The sequence below is a fragment of the Panthera onca genome, chromosome C2 (genome assembly GCF_046562875.1).
Source record: "Panthera onca isolate mPanOnc1 chromosome C2, mPanOnc1 haplotype 2, whole genome shotgun sequence".
Lineage (NCBI taxonomy): Eukaryota > Metazoa > Chordata > Mammalia > Carnivora > Felidae > Panthera > Panthera onca.
In genome coordinates this window covers 136,862,845-136,884,902 of record NC_138347.1, presented here as the reverse complement: position 1 = coordinate 136,884,902, position 22,058 = coordinate 136,862,845, and the positions used below count along the sequence as shown (strand labels likewise).

General features: G+C 47.0%; 1 protein-coding gene across 4 annotated transcripts in view; it reads right to left on the bottom strand.

The window, feature by feature from the left end:
• The window catches only part of KAT2B (lysine acetyltransferase 2B), a 103,965-nt gene extending 82,896 nt beyond the window's left edge, over positions 1–21,069 (bottom strand). For 3 of the 4 annotated variants that reach the window (XM_060638567.3, XM_060638569.3, XM_060638571.3), the window contains exon 1: positions 20,654–21,069. In XM_060638567.3, the coding sequence (XP_060494550.1) occupies positions 20,654–20,962 (309 nt within the window). In that variant the 5' untranslated portion in view covers positions 20,963–21,069. Of the gene's footprint in view, positions 1–12,568; positions 12,644–20,653 lie in introns of those variants that run through there. The other variant, XM_078432400.2, reaches the window with a different exon arrangement.
• Positions 21,070–22,058: the final 989 nt, after the last annotated feature.

The window sequence follows — 22,058 nt, the reverse complement described above, 5'->3', positions numbered from 1 at the left end:
GTGCAAAAAAATTGTAGTATGTGTGGGACTTCTTGCCCAATTTACTGAAGAGGACATACTAAAGCAAACATTCATTGCCTTTATCCTTGACTGCCAGCAAAGCACTTTCTGCCACATGTTCCAAGCTGTTGCTACCATGCCCTCTGCCTTGGCCTTTAATTCTCCCTTCCAGATGTGCAGGCCCAGCCACTGTTCTTCCAGATAAGAGGTTTTCCTTCAGAATACCTTTCCCACATCTCTCCTTAACTAGGCAAGACAGCTGCTATCTGCGGGAACTCCCAAGGGGACTGGCCTTGCAGCTTTAACAAAGTACCATCTGAAGGACAACCTTTTAGGGAGTATGCTGCAAAGCCAATTACTGCTACAGCTAGCAACCCAGGCACAAGGAGGACAGAGCTCCCCAGATGACTTCATCTCCCCCAAGAGCACATCTCTGCAGACGTGGCAGAACCAAGCAAGAAGGAAAAAGCCACCGGATTGCTTCAACAGGCCCAGGATGTAAATGGTCTTGCCCCAGTAGAATCCAAGGTCAGATGGCAAGAGAAGGCAACAGCCTTCATTGTGGTATGCAGAAGCCAGGATGGAGGGCGAGAAGGAAGCTACACTGGAGAAACACAGGATCGTGACTCAGATGACAGCTAGACAAGGGAGCAGGGTGCTCACAGTTCATTCAGTGTCGATGAGTGAGACAGGCGTGAAGATATTTGGGTGACATCCAGAGGAACAAGAGGAAGACAGCCAAGATGACTAGGATTCAGTCATGCTTACAATACTGGGAAGTCCTATTTGCTGGAAAACTTAAATCAGTGACAGGGATGTCTCATAACAAGAACACACTGAAGGGAAACTGATGGAGTAAACCTGTGCCTCCAACATGTATTAAGCACCTAAAATGAGAAAAAGCACTTGTATACTTGTTCTTATCTCATCCTGTAGGAGGAAGGTATTAATTATCCCCGCTATTCAGAAGAAAAAGCTGAGGCTCTAAGATGTTAAGAGATTTGCCAGAACTTTCTCAGTCTACCCTGCAGAAGCACTCATTGGGTACATTGAGGCAAATAACTGGTCCTGAGGTTGTGTGCGGAGGTCCTCACTCTATTTTACTACCTCTCTACTCCAGGTGAGACAAAAGTAGAATGTTTAAAAGTCAACACCAAAACCATTATTAGATACAACTTCACACCTTGCTCTTACAACCAAAAGAGCAGATAATAATAATGGGGCACCTGGGTGGCTCAGTCAATGAGCACCTGTCTCTTGATTTTGACTCAGGTCATATCCCAGAGTCATAGGATCAAGCCCCAGGTCAGGCTCCACACTAGGCATGGAGTCTGCCTAAGATTCAACCTCTCTTTCTCTCCCCCTGCCCCTCTCCCCCACTCACACTCTCTAAAAATTAAAAAACAAAAACAAAAACAAAATTAAAAAACAGAAGAGCAGGTAATGATAAATGTTGACAAGGATGTAGAGAAATGGGAATGTTCATTGTTGGAGGAGATGTAAAATTGTAGCCACTGTAGAAAAGAGTTTGGCAGTTTCTTACAAAGTTAAACATAGATCATGACCTGAGCCAAAATCAAGATTCAGATGCTTAACTGACTAGCCACCAAGATACCCCTTGTCTATTTTTTCTTTTGTTGCATGTGTTTTTGGTGTCATATCAGAAATTATTGCCATATTTGATGTCATGAAGCTTTTCCTGTTTGTTTTTTTTTTTTTAATATTTATTTACTTATTTTTCAGAGAGAAAGTGTGCACATGGGTACACGAGCAAGGGAGGGGCAGAGAGAGAGAGAGAAGGAAATCCCAAGCAGGCCCTGTGCTCAGTGCAGAGCCTACTTGGGGCTTGATCTCATGACCATGAGATCATGACCTGAGCCGAAATCAAGAGTCAAATGCTTAACTGACTGAGCCACCCAGGTTTAAGGTAAGGGTCCGATATCTTCATTCTTTTCCAAGTTAATATCCAGTTTTTCTAGCTCACTTGTTGAAAAAAACTGCCCTTTCTCCATTGACTGGTCTTGGCAGAAATCATTTGATCATTTACGTGAGGGTTTATTTTTGGGCTCTCTATTCTATTCCACCCTGTAGGAGGAAGGTATTCATCTATCTATTCATGAGATCAAGCCCCAAGCCAGGCTCTGTGCTGACAGTGGGGAGCCTGCTTGGGATTCTCTCTCTCCCTCTCTCTTCCCGTACCCCACTTGCTCTCCAGTTGTCTCACCCAAAATGAACATTTAAAAAAATAGCTTCATTTAACTTAATCAAAATTAAAAACTTCTGTGCATCGAAGAACACAATCAATAGAGTGAAAAGGCAACCTACAGAATGAAAAAAAATATTTGCCCATGAAATACCCGATAAAGGGTAATATCTAGGAGCTATAAAGAACTCCTACAACTCAACAACCAAAGAAGAAACAACCCAAAAGGGGATAAGACTTGAACAGACATTTCTCCAAAGACAAATGGTCAATAAGCCTATGAAAAGACACTCAACATCACTAATCACTAGGGAAATACCATAAATCAAAACCATAATGAGATACCTACCCCCTCATACTCATTAGGATGGCTACTGACCAGAACCAGTGTTGGTGAGGATGCAGAGAAACAGGAACCCTTGTGCATTATTGGTGGAAAGGAAAATCAGTGCAGCCACTATGAAAAACAGTATGACAGTTCCCCAAAATATTAAAAATAGAATTACCATATGATCTAGCAATTTTAAAGAATTGAAAGCAGGAACTTAAAGAAATATTTGTACACCCAAGTTCACAAAAACATTCTTTATAGATGGTAAATTTTATGCAAGATGTATTTTACCACAACTTAATTAAGTTCAACATAAATTTACCACATGGCCCAACAAACCTATTCCAAAGTATCTGCCCAAGAGAAATGAAAACATGTATCCACACAAAGATTTGCACACAGATGTCCACAGCAACATTATTCATATTAATTAGCCAAAAGGCAGAATGAATCCAAATATCCATCACTGGTGAATACATAAACAAAATATGGCATATCCACACAGTGGAATATTATTTGGCATTAAAAAAAGACTGAGATGCTGATATATATATACACTACATGAATGAACCTCAAAAACATTATGCTAAGAAGCCAGACACATACTATATAATCCTATTTATATGAATGTCCAGAAAAGGCAAATTTATAGATCTAGAAAGTTGATTAGTCTGGGGGCACCAGTGTGGCTCTGTAGGTTGAGTCCAACTCTAGATCTCAGCTCAGGTCATGATCTCAGGGTCATGAGATCGAGCCCCATGTTGGGCTCTGCACTGAGCAGGAAGCCTGTTTAAGATTCTCTCCCTCCCTCTGCCCCTCTCTTGCTCCTGCGCCCTCTCTTGGAAGGAAGGAAGGAAGAAAGGAAGGAAGGAAGGAAGAATGGATGGATATAAATAGATATAGTCTGAGGCTGGAGTGCAAACAGGGTTGTCTGCAAATAGACACAAGGATCTTTCTGGGGAGATGGAAATCTAAAACTCAATTTCCTAAAAGTCATTGAATTGTACACTTAAAACCAGAGACTTTAGGGCATCCAATTATATCCCACTGAAGTTGTTTTTCAAAAAGGCAAGAACTGCTAATAACTAATTATCACTTCAAATACAGGTCTTCTGGAAAGTTTCACCAAACTGTGTCCCAAAACTGAAGCACATTTTCTCCTCACAAATTAAAGAAGCTTAATAAGCTACATTTGGGAAAAAAACAAAAGACAAACCAGAAAATGGGGGTCTCCATCTCTGTCCTTCTCCGATCTAAAACAGCAAAAGAAGTTAGTTGTCTAGGTGGCCACACCTCTACTGTCAGAATCTGTCAGCAAAAGAGAAACAGCAAAGGATGGGAATACATCTTTAAGTAGGTTGTCCTGTTTTTAAAATGGAGACTTTGAAACAATTAAAACTTGCTAATAATAAAGCCGCATTGCTGGTGCTTCTTTTGGGCTACCCTCATCCAACACTCTTGACTTGCTGACATCCAACTTTCTGGCATGTTCACAGCTTCATTCGAGCCTAACAGGAATCCAAATGGATTTCTGTACAGTGAATCAAGTTCCCCTCCTTGAACTGTGGTATAAACAACACGGTGCAGTCTTGGGCCGGGGGGGGGGGGGGCGCAGGGAGACTGACGCGTTCTGGATCTGGAAACAAGGAAAGGTAGTGAAAGCCAGGATGGAGGAGGACAGGTGAGAGGGCTAATATTTTCATGTGCCTCCATCGTGAGCTGTCTGGATTCTCCTCTCAACGGTGTGCATGTGTGACTGTGAAAAAAAATCTCTTAATCCTGTTTTAAAAAACAACACCTGGAGGGGCGCCTGGGTGGCGCAGTCGGTTAAGCGTCCGACTTCAGCCAGGTCACGATCTCACGGTCCGTGAGTTCGAGCCCCGCGTCGGGCTCTGGGCTGATGGCTCGGAGCCTGGAGCCTGTTTCCGATTCTGTGTCTCCCTCTCTCTCTGTCCCTCCCCCGTTCATGCTCTGTCTCTCTCTGTCCCAAAAATAAAAAAATAAACGTTGAAAAAAAAAAAAAGAAAAAAAAAAAACAACACCTGGAGTCTCTGTAAGCAGTAGTGATCCCAATAAATTTGGAGGTGAACTGCTTTGGGGGCAATGTGGATAATGCTCTTGTGATTTCAAGCAGTGCTTCCCAAACTGTAATCTGCTCAGGAATCACCTAGGAAATCTCATTAAAATGCAGATTCATTCAGTAAACCTAGGGTGGGGACCTAAGATGCTGCATTCCTAAAAAGTTCCCAAGTGAGGACCACCCTTAGAGTATCAAAGACTTGAAAGGACAAAGTGGTCTGATGCATGTATTAATACCTTCCTCTTTTCCCGGGATTAACTTCAGCTTCTCATACACAATTAAACTGTAAATAGCTAGGCAATCCTTTCAGGGACATAGACTCTTTCTCTCTCCACTGTGAAAGTCTTTCCAGCTCACACAGATGTACATGGAAGGCCAGCAGGCACCATAAAGCTATGACTTAAAACTGGGATTTAAAAAATCTGGGTGCTTTCTTTAACATTTTAAGTAATCTCTACACCCAGTGTGGGGCTCAAACTCACAACCCCAAGGTCAAGAGTCACATGCTCCACCAACTGAGTCAGCCAGGTGCCCCCCAAATCTGGGTACTTTTGGCACAAGTGAAAAGAAGGTGGTAGTGGGGTGGGAGACTTCCCTCAGAAGACAAATTTGCCTGAAATTCAAAGTAAAAACAGACGTAGAAGGGGAGAAAAGATAACCAGTGTGGTAATCCAGGGAGAAATATCTCTGAAGACCTTAATGAAGAGTGCCATTTGGGTCTGGAAAGTCACAAGGACACAAAGCAAATACTGAAGAGTAGTCAAGGATACACAAGGAGAATGGAAAATATGTCATGAGGAAGTGACCTAGGTATAAACACCCTAGTCAGCCGCTCCTCTTCCAAGCTCTCAAGATTACTCCAACATCAACAGAAAACCTTCGTGACCTTGCCATCTGGAAGAAGTCCTATGCCTGGGCTGGAGCTCAGTCAGGAACTGCCTGCCCTCTTTATGCTAAATAATCAGGTGTGCCGGAATCAAAGGCTCACACCCTCAGGCATTATCTCAAAAGGTACTAAATGACTCCAGTGCTACCAAATTGCCTAGGGATGGGCCAGACTCTTCATCACATCTGAGGCATGTCTCCAGGACCAACCCAAACACACATCACCCATGGAAGGGCCTCAAGAGGTCCTGAATGACACCAAGGCCAAGAAACTGGTGCCCCAGAACCCTAAATCCCAAACAATCACTGGAACCTTTTTTTTTTAATGTTTGTTTGTTTATTAAGAGAGAGAAAGTGTGTGTGTGTGTAAGCAGGAGAGGGGCAGAGGGGAGGTGGGGTGGGTCGGGAAGAATCCCAAGCAGGCTCCACGCTGTTGGTGCAGAACCAGACGTGGAACTTGATCTCACAACCATGAGATCATGACCCAAGCCATGATTAAGAGTCAGACACTGGGGCACCTGGATGGCTCAGTCGGTTGGGGGGCCAACTTCGGCTCAGGTCATGATCTTACGGCTCGTGAGTTCGAGCCTCACGTCAGGCTCTGAGCTATCGGCCGATAGCTCAGAGCCTGGAGCCTGTTTAAGATTCTGTGTCTCCCTCTCTCTCTACCCCTGCCCTGCTCGCACTCTGTTTCTCTGTCTCAAAGGCAAATAAACGTTAAAAAAAATTTTTTTTAAAAGTCAGACACTTAACCGACTGAGCCACCCAGGCACCTCTGAAACCTCTTTTAATATACACAGAACCAATCTCAGACTTTATTGGTGACCTTGCCAAAGCGACAATTCGGTCTTCCACACAGTGGAAAGACTTGTCAAACTGTTTGGCTGACACTGAGCAGGCCAGACAACCAGCTGACAGATAGAATTTGTCATTCTTCAGCCTGTTGTTCTGGCACCAAGTCAGCCGGGATGAGCAAAACCAACAGTGCCATACATAAACACTGCTCCTTGGACAGCTCACGTTCTCATGGTATCCGTCGTTATCTGGGCCGATGACTCACACATCCACATAACCAGCCGAACCTGCAAAGCAGAACTTCCAGCCTGCATTCCCAACTGCCCACACCTGGCATCTCTGCCCGGTAAGCTTTACATTAGGCTTGCCCTCAACCCAAACACCCCTCTTCAACTAGCCTATTCCCTCCAGTGGCATTGCCTTTTCTTAGGACATCTGCATTCAGTGCCTTCACCCAAGGCTGTCTGATTCTTCTTTCCAAGTCTCTCCCAGATTTGCACCTTCTCCATTCTCATGGGCAGGGCCCCGGGTCAAGGTTTTAATAGCCAGTTAGAAGGAATAGCTTTCTTCTCACTTTCAGTATATCCCCACTCCTCCTCCATCTAACAAGCACCGGACACATCAGCCTACTCTCAAATGCCATCTGGGGCGCCTGGGGGGCTCAGTCAGTTAAGCATCTGACTCTTGATTTTGGCTCAGGTCATGATCTCATGGTTCCTGAGATGGAGCCCTGAGTCGGGCTCTCTGCTGACGGTGCGAAGCCTGCCTGGGATTCTCTCACTCCCTCTCTCTCTACCCCTCCCCCACTTGAGCATGTGTGTCTCTCTCTCAAAATAAACAAACTTAAAAAAAATAAATAAATAAAATGCCATCTAATTGGGGCACCTGAGTAGTTCAGTCAGTTGAGTGTCCAGCACTTGATTTCGACTCAGGTCATGATCCCAGAATCGTGGGCTCCATGCTGAGTGTGTAGCCTGCTTAAGATTCTCTCTCCCTCTCCCTCTGCCCCTCCCCTGCTCATGATCTCTCAAAAGAACATAACATAAAATGCCATCTAACAACATCGAGCACTTCTGCCTGATACTTTCCAAGGCAATTTTCGCCTACATCATCTTATTTTCCTCTCCCTATAACCCCACAGGACAAGTAATTCAATGCTTACAGAAGGGGTGTGGCTTGCCTGAGCTACCCCAGCTGGCAAAGGAGCAGGGAGCCAAAACCAAAACCTAGAGCTTTTCGCTGGCACTCTAAAATATCTCGGGTCTCCTCCTTCTTAAAGTGCAAAGACTTACTTTTATTTAATGAATTCAGTCCAAAATTTTCTACCTGAAACTCAAGACTTTCTATCAACTGATTTCTTCTTCACCCAAAGAGAGGATCCTATTTCCCACTATTTCTGTGTACTTGTTTTTCCTTTTCCTCCAATTTGGCCGGCCTCTTTAAGATCAGTAGTTATTATTTAGCTCTGCTTTTAACTGTAACAGTAACTACCATTTTTTTGAGCAATTAGAATATTCCAGATACTAAAGCACACTGCTAAGTGGATTACCTCATTTTACTATCAAGACAACACTTGACTACTAAAAGACTCACCTGGCTAAACACATCCAGAAAAAGGACTCTTCTCCACTCCAAACCTGTCTCTCTCATAGTCTTGCCCAAGCTGGTAATTGGAACTACCATCCTTTCATTGCTCAGGCTAAAAGCCTAGACATCAAGTTCATTTCTGTCTCCTCCTCACCACCATCCCCCAACAAATCAAGTCCCACTGCCTCTGAGTTCATAGTATTGCGCAAAATGTCTACTCTTACCCCCTCCACTGCCATCCCCCGTCATAAGCCACCATCCCACTTATACCTAACCCTGCAGCAACTTCAACTAGCCCTCTTTTCTTCCTCTTGCACACTTTATTTGTCCCAAAACAGCCCAAGGAGATGCTTTAAAATGAAAATCTTATCTGAATCCATCTGAAACAACCCATCAACAGGTAAATGAATAAACAAACTGGTTCATCCATACAGTCGAGTACCTCTCAGCAATAAAAAGAAATTAATCACTGATACATGCAACATAGATGAATCTCAAAAAAACTACACTGAAAGAAGAACAGGATGTACTGTGTGGCTTCATTTATATGAAATTCTGGAACATCAAAACTAATATATCATGATACAAAGTAGATCAGTGGTTGCTTTTGATAGCGAGGAATTTGAATGGCAAGGAGAAGGGAACTTCCTAGGGTGATTAAAATGTTCTGGGGGGCGCCTGGGTAGCTCAGGCGGTTGAGCATCCAACTTTGGCTCAGGTCATGATCTCACTGTTCATGAGTTTGAGCCCCGTGTCGGGCTCTGTGCTGACAGCTCAGAGCCTGGAGCCTGCTTCTGATTCTGTGTCTCCCCCTCTCTCTGCCCCTCCCCTACTCATGCTCTGTCTCTCTCTGTCTCAAAAATAAATAAAAACATTAAAAAAAACTAAAGAAAAATGTTCTGGGTCTTGATATGCATTTGTTGAAAGTATCAGAAATAGAAATGGGGAGCACCTGGGTGGCTCAGTCAGTTAAGCATCTGACTTGGGCTCAGGTCATGATCTCATGGTTCAGGAGTTCGAGTCCTTCCTCAGGTGAGCTGGAGCCGTTTCAGGTAAACATGCTTTTCTCCCTCTCTGCTCCTCTCTCACCTGTGCTCTCTTGAAAGAAAAGAAAAGAAAAGAAAAGAAAAGAAAAGAAAAGAAAAGAAAAGAAAAGAAAAGAAAAGAAAAAAGAAAAGAAAGAAGGAAGGAACGAAGGAAGGAAGGAAGAGCAAGCGAGCTATATCATTTTTTAAAAAAAGAAGCGGAAATCAGATCATTTCACTGTGTGAAAATTATATGCACTTGGCCATCTGGCCCCATCTACTTCTCCCACTTCATCTCCTACACTTGCCCCCTTGCTCCCCATCTACCCACAAGGGTCACCTGGCCACCCTTGAGCATACCAAGCCATTTCTCCCCCCAGAGTCTGTGCACTCCCCACCTGGCATCCTCTACACACACACACACACACACACACACACACACACACACACATACTGTCCCCACCCCCAAGCTTCTTGTTATCATTCAGGCCCCAGACATTGTCCCATCCACTGAGAGACCTTTATGGGCACATGTCGGAAGGACTCCCCAGGCACTCTCATTTACTTCTCTGTTTTCATTCTCTGTGTGGCACTTACCACTTTCTGTTATTTTCTTGTTTACTGTCTGCTTCTGCTACCAGAAAGCAAACTCTGCAAGAATAAAAACCCATCTGTCACTGTATCCCCAGCATCTAAATCAATGCCTGGCACATGATGTAACAGTTTGTTGAATGAATGGATAAAGTTGACAAAATCACACTCTCTATATTCAGCTATGCAATCTGAGGCTTGTAAAGGGTAAGTAATCTCCCCCTGCTCACACAGCGAGAAAGCAGCATTTCAGCATTCAAACCCAGGCAGTCTGCTGCCTAGGTGCACGTTCCAAACCACTCTGATGTCCTGCCCCCTTCACTTTTGCTTCTCTGCTGTTTTATATTGTTCACTCCACCTAGGCTGAGCCTCTTTCCTACACTTCCAGCTGCCCCCAGCTTATCATGGTTTTTCTCTGCACTGACTTCATGCTTGATTATTCACTTGAATTTTTCTTTCCCTCCATATCTGTCTCCCCAGCAAGATGCGAGGCTCCTTGTGGCTTTCACTTCCTTTGTCACTCACCGCCCACCAGGACAGAGCCTGGGCACAGGTACCTAACAATACTCATGGACGTGTCGCCCTGGAGGTGGGGTGAGTCAGGTAGTCCTATGGGTATGTGCAAATCCCGGGTTACATGACTCACTTTGCTATTTCAAAGTATGCTGACCTTGACTTCATTGGCATTCTGCCATCCAGTTTCAACACCAGCTTGTTAGAGCTGATGCAAATTAGAGCTGCCACCATCAGTCACTATGATACTACTCAGGTCTCATCCCTGTACTTCTGGAATCTCCTGCATACCACAGAAGCCTCACAGAGGGCTGCACAGACCAAGAGCATGCAACGGATGGGGACTTTTTAGGAGGGCATAGAACTAATGGAAGGATCCTCGTATGTCCTGCCTGAGGTGACTGAAGGGGTTACTCAAAGCCTCCTCCTAAGGTTAGGTGACGTATCACTCCAAATGGATCATTAAAGATATTATTCACACTTGATGCACAATAAATGTATTCACCTCCTGATTTAAAAAGTAATAAACCCTGTGTCTGTGCTTCTGGTACAAACAGAAGAACAAATTAAAGAAAGCCGACTGTAGCCTTTAGTCTCAGTAGGCAACAAAGCAACAAAAATATAAACAGTAGTTAGAACACATGCCTTTGGGGGTGCCTGGGTGGCTCAGTCAGTTAACCATCTAACATCGGTTCAGGTCACGATCTCACAGTTCCTGGGTTCAAGCCCCACGTGGGGCTCTGTGCTGAGCACTCGGAGCCTGGAGCCTGCTTTAGATTCTGTGTCTCCCTCTCTCTCTGCCTCTCTCCCCCACAAAAAATAAATAAACATTAAAAAAAAAAAAAGAAAGAAAACATGCCTCTGTAGGTGATTTTTTTTTCGTTCACTAACACAGTATAGACTTTTAGAATATGTGGTAGGGCCTTTTTCTCACTTCATAGGTTTTAATTCGCTGGTCTCACGATACTCACAACACACTTTTGAGAATTGACTTCTAACTTGCAGAAGAGGAGACGGTGGTCAAAGAAGTTCACATCATCCTCTCAGAAAAGGATTCACGGTGGGTGTGACTCTCCCTGCTCGTCTTACAGCAGAAGCCCAGGCCATCTGACAAGTACTGCCTATGTCATCAGGTCTAACTGTAAGCTCACCGGGGACCACACTTAGCAACAGAGTCAGAAGATGCTGTTCCAGCCCCAGCCCGGCGACCACACAGCTTCGCGCGAGTTGCTAAACCTCTCTGAGCTTCAGCTGCCTTGTGTCTACACACAATCTCCCCTCTTCCAGTCTCATGAAGACTGTGAATATGAAATTCGCTGTGAACACGAAATTACCCATTCAGTTAACAAATATGTATTAAGCACCTACTATGTGCAAGGCATAGTCAGTGGAACTGGAATACAAAGTGAACCAAAGTCCCTGCTTCATGGAACTTCTATTGTCACAAAGTAAACAGTATATATTTCCAAGTGTTGAAAATGAGCAAAACAGGTAACCTTACAGAGTGATGGGGTGCTGCTGTATTTGGCAGGGGGTGGGGGGGTGGGGGTGGTCAGGAAGGCTTCTCTGAAAAGTTGGCATTTGAATAACAGACCAGAATGAGGTTTGACAACAAGCCACACCAATACCTGGAGAAGAAAAGCGTGCAATGCAAGGGGTATCAGCATGCATAACTAAATGCCAGAGATGAAAGCAATTCAATATTATAAAGATTCAATTCTATTTCAATTGTGATGAAAAGTGATGAATTGTCATAAGGAATTTAGATGGGAGCTACCTAAGCAGAAATCTAAAGCAGCCCATGGAAATAAATGTAGAATAAACAAACAGCATTAGTTTTAACACCCCCATGTACATGTGCACACAAGTAAAAACGTAAAAAATTCTGTTGTGTTAAATACATCAATCACAGGGGCGCCTGGGTGGCTCAGTTGGTTGAGTGTCCGACTTCGGCTCAGCTCATGATCTCACAGTTGGTGAGTTCGAGCCCCACGTCGGGCTCTTGCTGACAGCTTAGGGCCTGGAGCCTGCTTTGGATTCTGTGTCTCCCTCTTTCTCTGGTCCTCCCCTGCTCACATTCTTTCTCTCAAAAATAAATAAAGATTAAAAAATAATTAAACACATCAATTACAGAAAACATTACTTTATAAGTGGATAGTCCATATGATTCCATGAAATAATAAGCTTGCATATTTCATATGAGTTTTCAAGGATGAGTTGCTATGCCAAAACTGTGTGGGGCTACAGAGTAATCAGCGTTCCTCACTACACTCCTAGAGAGAAGGGGGCCTTTAGTGGTCTTAGCACACACTTCCAGTATGAAGGAAAATGATCTCTTTCCTGCCTTTCCATCCCCTTGGCCAATAACACAACAGAGGTGTCAATGCCTACTGGAGCTTTATGTGCTGGGTTCTGGCCAGCCTTCTAGAAACCCTGCCACAGCTCCCACCATGGTTCTGCATGGCTTGCAGGATACAACGTAGAACTCTAGATATCTTTCAGAACCAAGGATGGGTGACAGCAAGACTTCCCATGGGTATTTACCAGTAAGGACTCACCACTACAGATTCCAGAGGAGAAGGAAGTATGCAGGCTGGCCGTTCCAGCAGCTGTGACATCACAGGCCCCCAGCACCCACCTCCCCAGCATTCTGTTCCTCCTTCATCCCAATGCTTATCTACAGCCCTCCTTGGTTTTTTTTATTTATTTTGAGAGAGAGAGAGAGAGAGAGAGAATGCATGTGTGTGAGGATGGAGGAGGGGGCAAAGAAAGAGGAGAGGGAGAGAGGGAGAGAGGGAGAGAGGGAGAGAGGGAGAGAGGGAGAGAGGGAGAGAGGGAGAGAATCCCAAGGAGGCTCTGGCAGCCCAGTCAGTACGGAGCCTAACGCAGGGCTCGATCCCCCAAACCCTGAGATGGTGATCCAAGCTGAAATCAAGAGTCGAACGCTTAACTGACTGAGCCACCCAGGCGCCCTCCTCCTTGGTTACTTGTCCCCATTTCTGCCCTCATGCGTTCTTCCCTATATGCCAAGAACTTTCACATATGCTAAATTCTGGAATATCAAATTCCCATCTTTTGAAGATTTAATTACAATTCATTTTATGAAGTTGTCCACATCCAATGACTTCCATCCTGAAAATGGCTGACAATTTTTAAACTTATTTTTAGGTTAAAAACATGTGTCTTGGGGCACCTGGGTGGCTCATTCAGTTAAGTATCCAACTCTTGATTTTGGCTCAGGTCATGATCTCGTGGTTCATGGGTTTGAGCCTCACATCAGGCTCTGCACTGATCGGGATTCTCCCTCTCTGCCTCTCCTCCTCTCTCTCTCTCAAAATAAATAAATAAACTTAAATAATAATAAATAAAAATGTCTTTACAAACTACTCCTATATGCAACAACATGGATACAGCTCCCAGACATCCTGCGAGTGACAAAAGCCAGATGCAAAAGAATTCATACCATGTGATTCCATTTATGTCAAGTTTAAGAAAAGCAAAAGTAATCTCTAGTAATAAAAGTCAGAATAAGGGTGAGCAGAGGTGGGGAGGAGGCACCAGGGGGCCCTCAGAAGTGCTGGCAATGCTCTCCAGCTTTATCTGGATGGCAGCTGCATGGCTGTGTGCCTACACACAAATTCATCAAGCTGTATGCTTACGATATGAGCACTTTACTGTCTGGATAATAAAAGTAAAAGGTAAAAAAATGACTTCCTTCTGAATTGTACTGAAACACCGCTGTGTGTGCAGTCTTCTGTAGAGCTATTTGGGGACGTCTAAATGTCCAGGACAGTTCGTTCCTTACCTCTCTGACACATCTGGAACCTTCTACAGCCTGAGTAGGTATCACTTTCATCTTCCTTCAACAAGGAATTGTAATGGGCCAGCACAGTGACCATTCTCCACTGTCAGCTTTAAAACAATCAAGGGCATGCATCGGTCTGCCCTAGGCCAGTAATAAAGAACACTTTATTTTGTTTGCTTTATGGCCTGCACGGTTTCAATGAACTAGAAAAGCCTTTGAACATACTCTCAATAGGAGTAACAATAAATGTCAAACGAGAGCAATCGAACGCCTAAAACGAAATCCTCTCTGTAAACCACTGAGATTCAGAACACCATCCCCTCCACCCCACAAGAAAGTCTGGAAAGAGGACGCAAAATCTCTTTTGCGCTGGCAAGAAAATCTACGTGGGCCGGCTCTTCCCTGAGCAACCTCCGCTGCTCCAAGAAGCTGCTTAACCTCTTTGGGTCTCAGCTCTCCTCGAGTAAAATGACCTTCCTTCCCTTCCTCTTGCCCCAGGCAGAAGAATCAAATGACACGAGGCATAACACTTTGGCAAAACACTATCAACACAACTGCTGATACCAAGGGAAAGTTTCCAAAAGTAAAATAAAATAGACGTAGGCGGAACGCCTGTATCCCAAGAACTCTCACATACGCTAAAACTATGTCATCCTCACGTCGATGGGTGCCACCTTGACTCCCGCTTCACCACTAGGGAAACTGAAACCCAAGACCCTGAAGTGGCTGCCCCATCGTGCCCGGCACGGAGGGTGAGGGAAGAGCATTCTCCACGTTTCCTCCAGGCAGCGCGCAGAATAGGAAGCACGCCCACGACTCTGCCACAGGTGCCTTTGTGCTGGAATCAGATTAGCAGCAGGAAACCATTAAGAGTAAGACACCACTGGGGCGCCTGGGTGGCTCAGTCGGTTAAGCGGCCGATTTCGGCTCAGGTCACGACTCACGGTCCGTGAGTTCGAGCCCCGCGTCGGGCTCTGTGCTGATAGCTCAGAGCCTGGAGCCTGTTTCAGATTCTGTGTCTCCCTCTCTCTGACCCTCCCCCATTCATGCTCTGTCTCTCTCTGTCTCAAAAATAAATAAATGTTGAAAAAAAAAAATTTAAAAAAAAAAAAAAAAAAAAAAAGAGTAAGACACCACTGACGACTGTTCCTAAATAACTACCTTCCTCTCGAGGAGAGACAAACCAACTAAATCAGAGGCCACCGAGCCTTGGAAATCCAAGTTTTATTGGCACTGCACGGAGTATCCAGATCTTTCATCTGAGAAGCACATGTTCTGATTGTGCCGAGGGACCTCATGCGAAACCGTGTGTTTCCACCTGGACGTTCCCCACGACGGGTTAGACCTGTGGATGTAGCTGATAGAAACAGAATTAAATCCCGCCTATGTGGCCAGGTTTAAATCTGCTCAGTAGTTTAAAAACAAACAAAAAACAATACACCAGCACTGCATCACAAAATGCTATGTGTAAGCACATGCTTCCTGAAACAAAACGTTCTCTTTTGCCCTATAAACTACTTTCTCAGTTACATAAAACTGCAAATTGCAATCTGAAGGCTTTGCGGGCTTGAATTTCCATCTTCCCTGAAAGTTTATGAGGAAACAATTAAATTTGGTCATCTTTCTCTAGGGCTTTTTATATTGTGCCTGCCAATTGAAATATTTTTCCTATGTGTGCCTGGCTCCATGACACCGCCTCTTAGAGAAGTTACCACATGTGAAATAATCATGTGCTATAGATGTAGACGTTATAGCTACACCCTTCCATGTTTTCTGCTTTGCTACCATAATTCTACTTACCCGTTGAGTCTCCAAAAGGATATTTCTAATTTGGTTTCTGTTTACGAACTATGAATTAACACAAAATATCACCTTAAAAAGGTGCCCGGGGGGAAGAAACTTTTCAGGGAGACGGAAGACTTTTAACACTGAACTGTAGTGACGGGGGAAAAAGAAAATGAACTGTAGTGATGGATACACAACTATATAACTTTATCCCAAAGCATCTGACTGCACACTTACAGCCCGTGAGTTTTGTGATCTATAAATTATAGTTCAATAAAGCTGTTTAGAAATATGCCCCATGATTCGCAGAGTGAGGTTTTTCAGGTTTCAAGTGCTATTCAAATTAACCTTAAAAGCATTAATGTTTCCTAGGCTGCAAATGTATTTACAGTATTATGGGTCAATATAATTTTCCTTTAGAACAGAGTTCCTCAGCTTTGGCCCTGTCATTTGGGGCCCGATAATTGTTGTGCAGGTCTGTCCTGTGCGGAGTGAGATGCTCAGTAACATCTCTGGCCTCTACTTACTAGCTGCCAGTAGCACTTCCTCCCTCACAGTAACAATGACCAAAAATGTCTTCAGACACCGCCAAGTATCCCCTGGGGGGCAAAACAGCTCCTAGGTAAGGGCCGCTGCTCTAGATGTTGCAGCTGAAAAAGAAATTTGCTCTTTGGGGGAGCGACTGACAGATACAAAAGCATTGGGGGCTCTCCCCAACTTTAGGGCTTGTTCTAGGGCCCCAAGCACCAGTTCCTGGCCAACGCAGGACAATTTTTCTCTGCCCCTGCCCTCTGCATATTCTACAAGCAGTGTTACTTTTAGATTACAAACCATTATTTTTTAAGTGAAGCCTAATTTTACAGCCCGTGTCACTCTCCAAGTATGGCAGTCAGCCCAGAAATCAAAGCAACCGGGTTCTCTATAAATGCTTTGTGGCCACCGGGGCCGACAGACAACGCGGCCATTCCCCTTAGCCAGCATTAATCCAACACTTTTAGGTTCTAGGAACTTTGGAAGTAATCAAGGCTCAGAAAAAAACCAAATGACTTATGGCCAGGATCACAAAGAGGCAGAGCTGAGACTGGAGATACCTCTAAGCCCCACGTTCTTTCCTGACGTCCACGTTAACAGCGTATGCCCAATCTGAGCTGCAGGAGGGGCTTACCAGGGCCAGACACCCATCTGGATGCCTCAGACTTATTAGCCCACTTTAAATCCTCCCTGTTATGCAAAGAGGTGGTATTATTATTCCTACTTTACAGACAAGGAAGTGGAGGCTTGTCCAAGGTCACACAGCTGGATATCCTGAAATCTGAACTCCAATTAGTCTGAACTCACAAGCACAGGCTCTTGGCCACTATACTGACTCCTCTCCTGAAAAAGTGCCCTATTTCATTAGGAAGAGTCAGTGGGATATTTTTTTCTTTCCCTTTTTTTTTTTTTTTAAGTAGATAAATAATACTTAAATTCAAGGAGATTTAGATTTGGGCTACTCATACATTTACTTCAGTTTACTTTATAACACTAAAAACCCAGTCCTGCGAACACCTGTGAGATACCTAGAAATGTCCTACGTGAAAGAATCCCCTCTACCCCACCGTCAAGAAGCAGTCAGGCTAAAATTTCACCACTTCCATCCGTAAGAGCTAATCATTTCCTCTGTTTTCTCTTCTCTAATTCATTCATCCAGTCAGTAACCACATCAGTTAGAATCTATTCAGAGACAAACACATATCAAATAATCACACAATTAAATATTGTGATAAAAGCACTAGGAAGGAAAGGTATGCACAAGGGGGTTCCAAACAATTTATAATGGGAAGGCTGGCCCAAGGGGGAGGGGGGGAGGTAAAAGAAATACAAGGAATGTGAGATCTGCAAGAAGAGTTGGGAATTAATTTGAAAGTGAAGCTTTCAGTACCATTCAACAGTGTGTACAAAGGCCCTGGGGTAGAAGGAAACCACGGGTGCAAGGCCCCGAAAAGGAGCCAGACTTAGCAGCCGTCAGGTCGTGCTGGGCTTCGTGGACCCCAGCAAAGAGAAATTAAAGGTCCCAAGTAGTGATATCATGTGGTCAGATCTACATTTTTAATGATCACACTCCCGTGTCACACAGGAGCAAAGAGATTCTCTGAAGCAACCTTTGCCAGAACATAGTTCAAAGAACTCTACCCTGGATCCTGCAAAACAAGTTTGTTTGTTTCTTCTTTTTTCTTCTCTCCGGGGTGTGGCATACCACCAGGGCTGTGAACTAGCTCCCTCCTCCTTCTGTTTCGTTTGTGAAGTTTAAAGGCCAGATCTTTTATCAGGTATGGGACCTGGTTTTCTTTTAACAGCCCCCAGTAAACTATTCATCCCTTTCCAGGTCCCTCCTCCTTCTCTCACCTCTCTACTCCCTCCAACTTGCCAAGAGGCCGTCAGTGACAAAAGGTAGAGGGGAATCCTTTCGGGGCTTTCTTATGTGAGGATAGAGACAAGCTGAGAAAGAACCACAGAACTGCTCTCTCATACTCCCCTCACACCCAACCAAGCACAGTTAAAAAAGAAAAAAAAAAAAAAAGGCAAATCTGAAAGACTGTTACTCCCCTGGTGAAGAGTCCTGGATTCCTGGGGCCACACACAATGCCCCCCAACCTGGTGGCCTCAGCCAATGCAGCGCCAGCTCCCGTTGGCCCAGCTCCAAGCTTTCACAAGTGCTTTCAGTTTCTCCTCTTCAAGAAGCTTCACATCACCCCACCCTGCACTGCCAAGAGTCCTTAGCACCCACTGACACTTCCTCCAGGAAGCCATTCCTACCCCACCCATGCCAGCCCATGAACTGCCCTCCTCTGAGTTCCAACAAAAAACTAAGAAAGCAATTTTTTTTTACTTCGCTGTGAATGGTTCGCTGCACACCTCCCCCGGCCTCCAACATATGCATGCACGTGCATGTGCCCGTGCACACACACTCCCTCAGCAGCTCCAGAAGGACACATTCTGGGTACCACAGCCCCAGCATCGAGCACAAAGCCTGGCACCGAGCTGGGACCCCTCTAAGTATTTATCGAATGAATGAGCAAATAAAAATAGACACTTTCAGAGTCTCCCGGGAGCAGAAAAAAGAGGCCTTTAATGAGAAGCTTTCCCTTCCCCAAAGTTTGGTCGTGAATGAGAACATGAAACACTCAAATCACAAAGTTTAGAAAAGCTGCTACATCTCACTCTTCAGAAGTTTGAAAGGATCAAAAATATCAATGCAGGGCACATAACCTATGCTCACGGTTTGGGGACCAAAACTTCTGGGAAGTTTTCGGGCGTTAAGGCAAGAGCAGGCAGCAGGGAGAGAAGGGATTCATGAAGTGAACACGGTAAAACGCCAGGACAGAAACGCTGAACTGACACTTACTACGTGAACCCACACTGGCTGCAGAACCTCAAGTCCCAGGTAACTGACCTTGTTTTCGATTCCGGGCACAGATCTCGCTTCGTCTAATGCCCTTTGTAACCACCTCCTGGCCCTTCACCTTTCTTAGAAGCATACTCCCCTCTATCTTCTTTATAGTCCTTTCTAAATACCAACCATGTATTGACCTCAGAGGAAGACAGTTTGCCTTCTTGACTGAATCCAAAAGCGATTAATAATAAATCACCCAGGTCTGAACTGGGGCCTTGCTGCTTGGCATGTGGCCACTGGACTAGCATCACATCATCTGAGAGTTTGTTAGAATCGCAGACATCTCCACCCCGATTCAGAATCAGCATTTTAACAGCTCCCCGGGTGATTCCTATGCACCTCAAAGTTTGAGAAGCACCAGGCTACATCCTACATTCACTCAACAAATACTTATTAAACAAATACAGGGTACACAGTAGGCATTCAACATATACATGAGGATGGGAACGGTGTGGGAAAAGGGGTAGGCAGAGACCTTCCACTGCAGTTGAGAAGCTCCAGTAAATACTAAAAACAGCATGGCTGTGGAGAGAGGTTCCAGCAGGATTAATAATCTTTACATCAAAATTCAGAAAGTGGCCCTTGCAGCTTGGCTGTGGGAATCTGGAATCTGGGAACTTGACCCTGTTTGCAGCAGGCGGGAGAGATACATGGGAGGTGTGAGTGTGTCTCTTCCCCGCCTCAGCCACAGGCCGCAGGAGCTGACAAGGCCAAGTCCCCGCCCCCCTCAGCTGTCACCCTGTCAAAACAAAGCCGCTGCTGACAGCGCAGGGCCAGCCTGCCCCGCGGCCTCGGGCAAGCCTCCCACCCCGGGAGCACGGCGCCCACATCTGGATCTGCAGCTAAGGGGCAATAGGGTGCCGAGAGCTGGGATGGAAAGGGGATGGCAAGAAAGGCGTGTCCTCAACCTGGGCAGTGGTGCCCGCTGCGCCGGGCTGTCACCTTGCCAAATCCTGTTTACACCTCGAGCAGCTGGGACAGCGTTTTAACGAAACAAGTAATAATACAATAATGACGGGGCTGTCACCGCGCGCAGCAGCGCCTCCGCCCTCAGCCTAGGATGTTGGGAGCTCCCGGACCCTCGCCTCGGGCTGTGCCCACGTCGCCATCCGGCGCGTTCCGCCCCTTCGATCTTCCAAAGCGCCGGAGTCCTGGAGCCTAATTCACTCTCACCCCTTCCACCCAGTTCCTCCCAACGGGGCACGGGGAGAAGACAGGAGAAGAGGGGGCTCTCAGACGCCCCCGGTAGATGTCTCCTCGGCCCTGGGGCGCCCGCCACTTAGTAAGCGCTGCTCCCCTCTCTGGAAGGTGCCTCAGGCGAGCTCCTACAGAGCAACAAAGCCCCAGGGCAGCCCAGGAGCGCAGACGCAGAGGCAACTCCTTCCAAGGGGGAAGAATGAAAGGCTCCGCGTCTCGGCGATCCCCTCCGTCCAACCCAACAGGACTCTCGTCCGAGAAGAAGCTAATTGGGCGCGGGCGACAGCAGCACTTCCGCGGTGCAGCGGCCCCAGGCGGGAGGCGGGAGACGGGGGCGGGAGGGGAAGGGGGAGGGGGCGAGGGTCCCGCGGGCTGGGCCCCGGCCCCCCCCCCTTCGGCGGCCCGGGAGCGGCGAGGGAGTACCTTGCAGGCGGAGTACACTCCGAGTTTCTCCAGTTTCTTGGCCCGCGGGGCCGAGCGCAGTTGCGCCTTCTTCACGGCGATACGGGCCGAGCCGCCGCCTCCCGGTCCTTCGGCCGTGCCCGCCGCCGCCACTGCCGTCGCCGGTCCGCAGGCGCCCGAGCCCCCGGCGGCGGCGGCGGCGGCGCACGGGGAGCCCTGCGGCGGCGCGGGCGGCGGCGCAGGGGGCTGCGGGGGCAGCGCCCCGAGCCCGGCCCCTGCCCCGGCCCCTGCCCCGCCGCCGCCCGGCCCGGCCCCGCCAGCCTCGGACATGCCGCCCCGGAGCACGGCAGGAGGCGCCGAGTGTCAGGCGCCGCCGCCGCCGCCGCCGCCAGGGTCTCCCTCTCGGGCTCTGGTCGCCGGGAGAGCGAGACCCTCCCCCCACGCCCTCCCGCCCCCTCCGCCCACCCCCCTCCCCGCCCCCGCCCTCCCCCGCGCGCGCCGCTCGCCGGGCTCGCTCCGGCCGCGGCCCGCGCGCTGATGGTGGCGGCGGCGGCGGCAGCTGCTCCCCCAGGAGGGAGGGGACTAGCGGCTCCGCTGCCGCCGCCGCCGCCGCCGCTGCACACGCCCTCCCCCGGTCCTCCTCCCCGGGGCTCCGCTCCGCGCGCCGGCCGCGGACATGTTCCTGGGGCTGCGGGCTGAGGGTGCGTGCCGACGGGTGCCGACCTCTCGGTGCCTGTCGGGCCCCGGCGGCCCCCCTCGGCCTCTTTCCCGCTGCCCGCGGGGTTTGCGCCCCCCACCCCCGCTGCTCGGCACCGAGCGCTCGCCCGCCAGGGGGCGAGGCCAAGCTCGGGGTGAGGATGAGGGAGGGGGTGAGGGTGGGGGTAGGGGGTTGGAGCGCAGGCACCTGCTGGCCTCCTCCGTCTCGCCGCCCCCCCCCTGCCCCCGGCCGACCCCCGCTCTCCCCAACGAGGCAGAGCCTCCCAGTCATTTGTTCTTCCACTCTATTCCACACTCTCCGAACGGAGACAACTTCCTCCACCCTAGCGGGAGCCAGAGGAAAAAAAAATATTTTTGAAAAGAACCCGTCCAAGCTAATCCTTTTCTTTGTTACTAAGTCACCAAAATAAAGGCGTAATGTTTTCTATTTCTCTTTTTAAATACTTTTCTGTGCAACTTTTTTTTTTTTTTTTTAATTAAGAACGCTTTCTTCCTATAGCAATTCCTGGATCCCGTCTGCCAGAGGGGGAAAAAAAAAGTGTTAATCAGTATTTTCTGTAATTTTTTTTTTTAAGAAGCGCTGGTTGTTAAAAAAGAACGGTTGTCTAGAAGCACTAGCAAAATGAAAACTGTTCGCAGTAGGAAAAGTTTGAATTCAAAAAGTTTGTTAACAGGGCTCATCTCTGCATTGATGGGATTATAACCTTGT